At 47.3% G+C, this 11,122-nt stretch overlaps 2 protein-coding genes across 2 annotated transcripts; both read left to right on the top strand.

Moving 5' to 3' along the window:
• Window positions 1–496: 496 nt before the first annotated feature.
• Window positions 497–772, top strand: EAH_00030240 (hypothetical protein; the record flags this gene model as incomplete). The annotated part of the gene is made up of 1 exon (XM_013396171.1): window positions 497–772. The coding sequence occupies one exon, from the start codon at window positions 497–499 to the stop codon at window positions 770–772; it is 276 nt and encodes a 91-aa protein (XP_013251625.1).
• A 4,620-nt stretch (window positions 773–5,392) lies between these two features.
• Window positions 5,393–10,885, top strand: EAH_00030250 (Tyrosine kinase-like (TKL) protein, putative; the record flags this gene model as incomplete). Its single annotated transcript, XM_013396172.1, has 3 exons — window positions 5,393–9,794; window positions 10,297–10,389; window positions 10,656–10,885. The coding sequence occupies 3 exons, from the start codon at window positions 5,393–5,395 to the stop codon at window positions 10,883–10,885; spliced, it is 4,725 nt and encodes a 1,574-aa protein (XP_013251626.1).
• Window positions 10,886–11,122: the final 237 nt, after the last annotated feature.

The raw sequence follows: 11,122 nt of genomic DNA on the forward strand, positions 1-11,122 counted from the left end.
TTGGTGGCCCCCCCCCTCCCCCCCCCCTCAACTGCGTGCACCTCGAGGGCCCTCGGGGCCCCTCCACCTGCTGCAGACGAACAGGGGCCCCCTATGGAGCGTAAAAAACGTTAAAATGTGCTTGTAGGGCCCCTAGGCACTGAGGGGCAGCAGCAGGGGGGCCCCCATACCCCAGCAAGTCTGCCTGTGCTGCTCCCAGAACACTAGCCTGAAAAGATGTGCAGCGAGGAGAAAGATGCTGATATGCACGTGCTGCTGCTGCTACAGCTGGAGACTGATTCACAGAGAATCTGTTGCGCTGCTGCGTCTTGCTGCTGCAGCAACTGGAGGCTGCTGCACAGAGGATCTGTTGCCCTGCTGCGTCTTGCGGCTGAGGATTATGCAGTTTGAGGCTGCCCGGTGAAGGGTCTGCTGCAGCAGGCGTAGAGCTCAGTGTGCGCAGGTGTACGTACAGCGTCTTGTAGGCTGGTGAAGGAGAAGAGGAGAGCTGAGGGAGATGGTGCTAGACGGCTCTGGTGCTGCTGCAACACAGGAGAGAAGTGCAGCGGTCCCAGCAATAGAAAGGGGTATTTGGGATGCAGAGGGGTTCAGTTTGAACCAAAAAGAGGCCGTTAAGAACGTAAAAGTGCTGCGAGTTGCAGCGAGTCGCGCTGAGCTGCGGTATTATATGGGTGCCTACGAAGAGGCAGGCGATTCGTCCGCACCTTTTGGTGATGTTCTCATGAACGTTTCTCCTCTAAAAAGAGTCTTCTTGTCGAGTAAAAGTATTTAAAGACGCTTTACCCAAGCAAGAGATGCAAAGAGAACCTCAACGAGCCGCAACACCTCCACATAAACTGCATCAGCAGCTCTGGGCGAGCCGCTGATGCTGCAGGCCTCGCCCCGTCATAAAAGTAGCGGAATCTTCTTAATTGAGCTGAAATTTGTGAATATTTGGCCAAATAAACCCCAAAAAATAGAGCTTTCCTCGCAAGGCTCCATGAAGTTGCAAAGAAATGCAGCACCTGCATGCAGCGATCCCGCAGAAATCTAAACCACAGGATCTGTCGCGCGCCTCTCCTAAGCTCAACAAATGTCTTAAATGGAAGAAAACAATTTAGATGATTGAATTAAATTACCTTTTCTCTTATTTCTTCAGCTATTATTCAGCTTTCCCCCGGGTGCGTTTCGCTGCAACTCATCCATCGTTCAATAAAGAATGAAACAGGCTGAAGCCACGCCGGTCAGTAAAACATGAAAAATGCACAAAAGTTTGGTGTCATAAGCAGAATCTGTTGAATTAAATTTGCTTCCATAATGTTTTTATTAAAGTTCAATGTGTGGCTTTTCTATGGGGCCCGCTTATGGTGCGTATTTACACTCCGCTTCCCCTGTACGCATGGGGAGGCCGAGAGCCATACAAAATAATGAAATCTTAATAATGCTGTAAACAGGAAAGAAAGAAGCTTTATTTCTTTTTTTTAACGCTCCCCATGCACAGGAGCTCGGGATCGCACAACGGGGGGAGAGAGAGGCAGTTATTTTTTAGCTTTTTGTTACGGGTTGGGTGGAGCTTGCTCTGTCTGAGTGTTGGCTTTATGCATTTCTACTGACTGACGGCTTCACTACGGGGGGCCATAGTATAATATATTACTATATATTGTATGTATATAATGTCTGCATCGCTCGTGTATTCATCTGATGCAGGTTTTCTTGCCCTTACACACTGAGACCTGGGGGTGTTGTATTGCTGCCTTGCAGCAGCAGCTGCAGCAAGAGCAGCTTCCCTATTAACAAAAGGAATCCTCTTTCTCTGTTTTTTCTCCTTACTATTATTTGTATTTGTGCTGCTGTGGCCGCTAGGACACCTGGAAGGGGGGGAAAAGCATTTAAAGCTGCTCTACAGAATTGCATTATCTTGAGGTCTTTTCCTCTTAAATCTTTTACTGCCTCCTAAGCAAAACGAACAAACATAAGAAAGTACAGCAGCAGTATACGTATACGTAATAACAGAGCCTTCTGCTGCACATACACTGTAATAACAGACACATAATTCATTTCTTCTGTTTATCTTTTATGTACTGCTTGGCAGCACTTTGCCACAGCAGGTTTTTGTTAAAGTCGAAAGAGACACAGCGAGAAAAAGTATGTATATATACATATATATAAGCATATGCATGCATACATATGTGTGCATACAAATAGTATAGAAGTATTATTGATTGGTGTATTCAAATGCATGTACGTGTTGGATATTTCTCCTGCATATATAATATATTTGTGGGTTTGAATATACATATGTAACTGTGATATATATACATATGCATATATATATATATATACAGTACCTGTAGATATGCATTCATATACGCAAATGTTTATAAATTGTTTAGTTTTACATACACGCGTCTAAATACAAATGTGGCTCAGCCCTAGACACCGCAGTTCTGCACAAAGGATAGTAGAGACAGTCAGCCTGGCTAACAGTAGGAAGGCTTACAGTGGCTAGCTGCAACTAGCCACTGCTAGCTATAGCTAGCTACTGTGTAAGCACACAGCGTAGGCTTCTTCACAGCGTGCGCGTGTGTGATGGTTTCGCTTTATTTTCTTTGGTTTATTTGTGTGTTTGTTCTGTAAGTTTAAATTAAATCAACAGCTGAAGACTTATATTTTAATATTTTTAATCTTTGCACATCAGAAACCCAAGCTTAAAGGCTGTTAACAGCCTTTTTCCTCTCAGGTGTAGACTCAGCTTTCTCGTTGATGTTTGTCGCAGTCTTTTTATGAATTTGCAACATTATAAACACACCATATACATTGCCTATATAAACTGCATGCGCAAATATGTATAATAAAAGTAGAAAAAATATATCCATAATACATATATGAATATATATATATATATATATATATATACATATATATATATATATTATAGGGCGAAAAATGCATCTTTATGATACGACAAAAACCAGCATAACAAAGAAAAACAAAAAAACAAAACTTAGTAAGTGATGGGCAGAACTCTCTTCTTAGATTTGCTCATTCAATGACGGTGCTGTCGTTGTTTGCAGTTTTACTTACTTCTGCATATCATCATCATTATCAAATAGACATATTAAGACCAAAACACATATATATATATTAACATATAATATATATTATACATATAAAATATAATACATGCAGAATGTATAATGATAATAAAGTAATGCCTCTTATCACTTTAAGAAAGATTCAAGAAGGACTTATTTCCCTTATTCGTCTTGTAATATTTAAATATAAATAAATATATTCAAATATTAAAATAATTTGTTTTATTTTTCAACTTTTTAAGGCGCGATAGCCGCTTACAAGTGCAGTAGTATGGTGTATGCGTGGTATATATATATATATATATATATATATATTATGTACATCTTTTATCTAAACTGCAGTTTATATACAAATAGATTGCAATAAATTGTTTTCCTTTTGTTCATTACTGTAAATAAAACAAAAATAAATGCAGCAAATACTCCTTCAAAGCGACTAAGACTTTTATTATACCCCGGCGAGAGTGTATGCTTGTGCTGAGAGTAATTGAAAAGTTTGTCTTTATCTATTTTTATTATCTCTTTTTATTTCTTTTTATTTGGGGGAGGCGGCAGTGAATGTAAGGAGAAACAAAAAGAGGCTCAAGATCCTAAAGGGCTCCTTTAGATGTTCACTGACTGCAAATAACAAACAAGAAGAAACAAACAAATACAAAAAAAAAGCAAGCACCAACAAATAACAAAGTGCAGAAAGAGAGGCTTTCTGTAGTTATCAATGCAGCCTCCTTTCTTAGGTTTTGCTGCTATTGTTTTTTTGTTTGCCTTTTCTTTGTTTGTTTTAGGTGTATATGCTGCTACCTTCTCCTCCTAGACCAAAGGAAGAGCAGCAGTAGCATTTACGTAGAGATATAAACTCTTTTTTAATAGCTTCTTTTGCTAGTCTGGATTAGACAAATGCAAACAATGCTGCAGCCCAGCATTTTGCAGCTTAATTAAACTAAATGTTTAGCTGTATGTGGATGTGTTTCTTTCTGTTGTTTGTTTTTTGCTGTCTTCAATTTGTTTCTTTTTGTTTGTTTATAGTTTGTTTGTAATTTGCTGTTGTCTTTCTGCTGTGTATTGTTTGTTATTTGTCGCTTTCTATTGCTTACTCGTTGCTTGTTGTTTATTGTTTGTTTATGTTTTCGTCTTACCTCCTTTTCTGTTTATTTCTCTGTTGAATAAAAAGAGCTTTTTAATTTAAAAAATTTTTTTTTGAATAGCCTTTTGCTTCTTCTCTGCTTAGTGTGGACTGTCTAAATGGTTTCTTCTTCTTTTTTCTCTATTTAATCCTTTTAAAACTTTTTTGAGTCTTTCTCTGTTTGTTTTCTTCCTTCTTTTTACCTCTTTATTTACCTAACCTGCAGCACAACACCTCGTGCGCTTGCTCTAATATGTTTAATACCCAGTGGATGTGGGAGGAAGCTGAAGATATATTGTTAGACTTTAGTTTAAATTAAAATAAATATTATTTTAAAATAGAATTTAAATTAAACTGCACATTTTTAATTCAAGATTTTGCTGCAAAGAGCGATGGGGGGTGCTGCTGCCGCTGGGCCCCGAGGAAGGCAGCGTTGAAGGTGTCTGTACAGTGCAGCATAATATATGAAAAAATATAGAAGTAAAGCCTCCATATAATGCTAATTTTAACAATATAATTAATTTAATTTGATATATTGGGGCACTATTGCAGACTTTATTAGAAAGAAAGAGAGCGAAGGGCCTCCTATGCCTTCGTTATGCGAAGCCTTCGGCCGTGGGGCCCCCCAATGTTTTTTTCTTAATGCAGCTTTAGAGATATTTTCTTCTTCTTTTTTTATTGAGTGAGTGTTTAGGGTATAAAAAGAAGTTTATTTAGAGGGTAGAAGGGGCAGGAGACCCCTCAGCCAGCGATGAAAGGCAAAGAAATTCTATGCATTTTTTCTTTGGTTTGCATTCAGTTGAGGTGTCTAGAAACCTTTACTGCTTCTTCTGTGCATTGTTGGGGTTTGTCTGACGATTATATATATAAATATAAATAAATATAAATATATATATTTGCAGATAATCATCCGCTTCTTTCTCTTCTCTTATGGAGTTTAGTTTATAAGAAACCCCCGCACCCCCAGCAGCACTCTCTCTCTTTTTTTCTTCTATTTTTCTTGAATTTTATTTATTTATTTATTTATTTACTTATTTTCGTTGCTGCTGCAGTTAGAAGCAAAACACGAGAGGGATTTGGTGGTCTTCGCAGGGACAGGCAATGCTAGAGCCAGGGGTTCAGCACCTGCTGCTGCTGCTGCTGCTGCTGCTGCTGCCCTCTGCTCTGCTGCATGCACCAGGGGGGCCCCCTTCTTAACATGGGGAAATGGCCTGCAGTGGCCGCGGCTCCGTCGGGCTCAGAGCAGAGGCCAGTGTGCGGTGTACAGACACCAGACCCCGCTGCAGCAGCAGCCCCAGGATTGCCTCACTGCAGCAGCAACAACACACCTACCAAAACACCCCCAGCATCAGCAGCAGCATCAGCAGCAGCTGCTGCTGCTGCTGCTTCTGCAGCAGCAGTAGGTGCAGCAACAGATAATGCTGCCACTCGTGAGGAGACTAAGGGAGCATGTGCAGCTGAAGGAGAGTCCTGGGGCCGCACACAAAGACAAGAAAAAGAAACAATAAACAACGGGCAGGGAGCGCTAATCCCACAGCAACAGCAGCAGCAGAAGCAGCAGCAAAAGCAGCAACAACAACAGCAGCAACAGCAGCATTTAATAGAACAGAGGGGCCGACAGCAAACAACAGACTGCAGTAACCGCGGATATCAACGCAGAAGAGGCTGGCAGCGGAGCAAACAGCAACACAGGCCGCAGCATCAGCTGCAGCAGCAGCAGCAGCAACAACAACGGGAAGACAGTGTACCTGGAGGGCTATCAGGTGATACATTGACGCAACGGCGAGAGGACCCCAAGTACCAGCAGCAGCAGCTGCTGCTGCAGCAACCGCAGCAGCAGCAGCAGCAGCAGCAGCAGACACAACAGGCCCATTCCAGCGGTCTGTGGCAGCAACAACAGCACGAGCAGCAGCACGAGCTGCAGCAGCAGCACCAGCAGCAACAGCACCAACGTGAAGAGCCTGAGGGTGCCCTAGAGCCGCAACCAACAGCAGCAGAGGACACGTGCATAGACATACCAGCTGCTGCTGCTGCTGCTGCTGCGGCTGACGATGATAATTCACAGGGGGCAGCAGCAGCAGATGAGCAGGCAGCTGAAGCAGCAAGCCCTGCAACAGCAGCAAACAGTTCGGGGCCTTCCTTATGCCCCAGCTCAGGTGCTGCTGCTACCGGCGACGGCACCAGCAGCCGTAGTTGTAGTAGCAGCAGCAGTAGCAACAGTAGCAGCAGCAGCAGTAGCAGCAGCAGCAGCATGAATGACAGCACTAGCAGCAGCAACCCCAGTCTCAGTGCAGTCCGTTATCTGGCGAGCGGTGCTGCGCCTGCTGTGGCCGCGTATATTCCTCGTTCTCCACTGCAGCAGCAAGAGCAAGAGCAACAGCAGCAGCAGCATCAACAGCAGCAGCTGCAGCTGTACCACCCTCCGCAGCAGCAGCAGGAGCAGGAGCAGCAGCAGCAGCAGCAGCAAAAGCACCCCAGCCTAGTGCAGCAGGTTTCTTCTTTTGATTGGTTTCAGGCAGCAGCAGGGAGCCGCAGCAGCACGTCTAGAGGCCGCAGTGAGCGGGCCCGAGCAGCAGCATCTTCAGCGGCAGCAGCAGCTGCTGCTGCTGCACCCGTCTATGGGTGGAGCAGCTCAGCAAGCCATGTCTCGCGGCCGCATGCGCATGGGTTGTTTGGGGGGAAGCAAAAGGCACTCCTCTCTGCTGCAGCAGACCCTCATTTGCTGCGACAGCAGGCGTTGCAGCAGCTGGAGCAGCACGGGTGTATTCCCCCTGTGACGGCCAGCAGCAGCCTGCCTTTCCCCTACCTTAATGCTGCTGCTGCTGCAGCAGCAGCAGCAGCAGCAGAAGCAGCTGAAGCTGCACGAGCCGCAGCAACGAAGCAGCAAAACAGCAGCAACGCCCATGAACAAACAAAAGAAAAATCTAGCGGCATCTTCCGCTGGGTGCGCCGCCTGCTGCAGCTCAATACCGATCCCAGCAGCAGCAGCAGCAGCAGTAGCAGCAGCAGCAGCAGTAGTAGTAGTAGCAGTAGCAGCAGCAGCAGCAGCAGAAATGCTGAAAGAGGTGCAGCAGCGACGGGTGAACAGGCTGAGCCCGCCCCCACTGCAGCGTCCCAGAACAGCACCAACGATAGGGCCCCCGACCGTAGCAGCAGCAGCAACAGCAGCAGCAGCAGCAGCGGGAGGGTTGGGTGTATGAATTTAGTAGGAGGTTCAGTTCCAGTGTCTGTGGTAGACGACAGTTCCTCCGACGAGGGAGCACCCCCCCCACCATCATCATCAGCAGCAGCAGCAGCAGGAGCAGCAGGAGGCGGCAGCAGGTTTGCAGTGCCTCGACTATCTTCTCGTTATCGTCTTGAGGTGTCTCTGCTTCTATCTCAAGACGATCGCCTTTACTATGGAGAGACATTTGCTTCTTCTGTTGCACACGGATGCGGCTTTGCTTTATATGGAGGCGGTGTTAGTGGGGGCCCCAGGGGCCTCTGGGGTAAGGGGGCCCTTAGGCGCTTGGGTTGCGGCCCCTTGAAGGGGCCCTGCGTGCTGCTTCCGGGGCCCTCAAGAGATCCACCAACACCTGGGGGGGCCCCCTGGGGGGCCCCCGGTGGTTGGGGGGCCCCGTGGGGGCCCCCATTGGGGGGGAAGGGGAGTGTAGAGGGTCTACAGACAGGGCTGGGGTTAGGGGGGGCCCCTATACGTTCTATTAGTGGGTATTGTGGTTTCTGGCGCTTAGATAGAAGAGAAGGTTGGGGTGTATTACTAAGGGGCCCCTCTACATTAAAGTATGAAGGCCAGTGGGTGGGGGGCCTCCGGCACGGGTTAGGCGTGCAAGGCTTAAGTCAAGGATGTAGATATATAGGAGAGTTTAAAGGAGGTGTTAAGCATGGGAAAGGTATTATTGTTTATGGTGGAGGGATGATATACTCTGGGGAGTGGGAGAGAGGCAGAGTTATTAAACAAGAGCTGCTTATCTCGAGTAGAGAGCTGCTGCCTTGCAGCAAGAAACAAATCAAGAAGAAAAATAAAAAACATTTCAACTACTCCAGAGATGCCGATACACCGCGCACACACGAGACCCTTATCAACACTTTGCAGCAGCAAGAGGGCTACTGCAACGGAGATGGGGTTCAGATGCAGCAGCAAACCTGGGAGCAGCTGCAGCAGCAGCAGCTGCTGCTGCTGCAGCAACAGCAGCAGCTCGAACGGGAAAGGGAAGAGAGACGGAGGGTTGCAGCGATACGTCGCAGGCCTGCTTCTGTGCGGCGTGCTGCTGCTGCAGTGGGTATCACTAGCAGCAGCAGCAGCAGCAGCAGCAGCGAGGAGAGCGGCACTGAGGAGAAAGACATCTGCATGCAGCAGCGATTGACTGAACATATGGAAGCTCTGAGACAGTTTTCTGCTGCTGCTGCAGTGCGGCATTGGGGTGAGGAGCATGTGCAGTGCTTGCTGCGTAGTGTGGGGTGTACAGACAGCTTGCTGCAGCTAATGAAGGAGCAGCAAGTGGATGGCCCCGCGCTGCTAGCATTAACAGACAAAGACCTCAAGGAGATGGGTGTTGGGAACTGGGAGGAGAGACGGTTGCTGCTGCTGCTGGTGGATCTGCTGCTGAAGCTGAGGCATCGTAGCCGCCTTCGGGGCTCCTTCAAATCCAGATGGAGAGCGGGCGACTATTTGCTGCAGCGCATTCTTATACCTGCAGCAGAAATAGATATAGAGGGCCCCATAGGAGAGGGAGGGTATAGTAGAGTCTTTAAGGCGACCTGGAGATACACCCGAAGTCTAGACGCACAACACCGCCTAGGCATGGCAGCCTGCAGCAGCAGTCAGCTTCATGCAGAGCAGCAGCTCCTGCAGCACCGCGAGCAGCAGCAGCAGATGCAGCAACAACAGCAGCAGCTCTGGATGTCTTCTTTGCAGGGCGTAGAGGGGTTTGACGGTTTGGAGGGCAGCTCAAGGAACGCCCAGCAGCAGCAGCAGCAACAGCATATGCCTTGGGGTGTATGCGCACCTTACTGGAGCAGAGGCGGGGATGAGGAGACAGGAAGAGCAGCAAATTCAGAAGAAAGGAAGCCTCAGTGCTGCGGAGAGATGAGGGTAGCAGTAAAAGCGTTTAGACGTAGAGACAGCCAAGGAGCAGAGAGAAACTTGTATGCTGAGTTATCAGTACTGTCTTTGCTGCGGCACCCTAACGTGTTGTTGCTGCTGGGGGTTGTGGGGCCTCCGGTGTATGGTCTTGTGACGGAGTATGTATCTGGAGGTTCTTTATTTGATTTGCTGCATCGTCAGCGCGTCTCTTTACCTTTAATGAAGGTAGTTAAGCTTGCTAGAGAAGTTGCGCTAGGTATGGCGTACTTACATAATAAAGGTGTTATGCACTGCGATTTAAAGAGCCCCAATATACTTCTTACAAGCAACGAAGAAGTACGCCTGTGCGACTTCGGTCTTGCTACAATTGTAGAAGCAGCAGGAGGCCCTGATTGGTGGACTGCAGCACAGGAACAGCAGCAGCAGCAACAGCAGCAGCAGCAGCAGCAGCAGCAGAATGACCCACAGGCAGCACACCTAGGGTGTGTCGGCACACATCATTGGATGGCGCCGGAAAGTAAGCAAATAAGATAGAGAGAAATATAATAAATATATATAATTATTATTATAATATTATATATATACACTAATACTTTTTTGCATGTGTGCCTCTGCATGCATGCACCCGTATGCGTTGTTATATTATAGGCAGCAGCAGCAGTTTGTATTGTCTTTTGCTTGTCTCTGCATCTGCTGCTGCTGTGGTATCTTCGCTGGGGTTTGCTGCACTAGCAGCAGCAGCTGCAGAAGCAGCACCTGCAGAAGCAGCAGCTGCTGCTGTCGCTGCAAATTGCTGTTTCTCTTCCGCCTGTTGTTGCTCCTGTTGCTGTTGCTATTGCTGCTGCTGCTGCTGCTTGCTTCCGTGGCGGTCTTCCTGCATGCGTATGTGCCGACTTCTTCTGCTGCTGCTGCATGTGTTGCTCCTGCTGCTTCTGCTGCTTCTGCTGCTGCTGCATCTGTTGCATCTGCTGCTGCTGCTGCATATGTTGCTGCTGCTGCTGCTTTTGTTTTGTCTTCAGTTCTTCGAGGAGAGCCTTTTACTTTTGCTGCTGATGTTTATTCCTTCGGCGTTGTTCTGTGGGAGATGCTTGTAGGCGGTCTGCCCTTTGCAGGTACACCTTGTTTTATATGCTACACTATATATATATATATATATAGGCTCTCTGCTGCTGCTGCTGCTGCTGCTGCTGCAGAGAGGCTGCAGCAACAGGGATCTTGCTGCAGCTTGTTTTGCTTTGTTCGCTCGTCAGTCTCAGACTTGAGGAGTGTATTCTTTTTGTTGTATGTATGTCGTGCAGCTGTAGCTGCATGCAAATTAATAGATTGTGCGCTTCATCGACTGTGTTATGTGCTGCTGCTGCTGCTGCTGCTGCTGCAGGGATCTCGTCTCCGGCCCACCTGATAACAGTTGTGGGGTACGGGGGGATGACTCCTCCCTTAGAGAAGATCCCTCGGCCTTTAAGAGGCTTCGTGCGGAGCTGTCTGCAGCAGGAACCATCGAGACGCCCAACGTTTGCTGCATGCGCTCAGCTGCTGCAGCAGCTGTACACTGCAAACCTCCTGGATGTTGAGGTCGATCTCAACTCACTATTAGGCCTCAGCTCCTGAAGCAGAAGCAGCAGCAGCAGCACAAGGAGCAGCAGCAGCAGCACAAGGAGCAGCAGCAGCAGCAAAAGCAGCAGAAGAAGCAAAAGCAGCAGCAGCAACAGCACAAGGAGCAGCAGCAGCAGCAGATTTTGCTGCTCACAGGTCATTAAGAACGAAGACACGCAGATAGCAGCAGCAGCTCTGCATCCTCCTGAGGGTGGAGCAGATACAGATATATATGTAATAGATATTATGTAT

The sequence above is a fragment of the Eimeria acervulina genome, genomic scaffold (genome assembly GCF_000499425.1).
Source record: "Eimeria acervulina Houghton genomic scaffold, Eah_scaff277, whole genome shotgun sequence".
In the NCBI taxonomy this organism is placed as follows: Eukaryota; Apicomplexa; class Conoidasida; order Eucoccidiorida; family Eimeriidae; genus Eimeria; species Eimeria acervulina.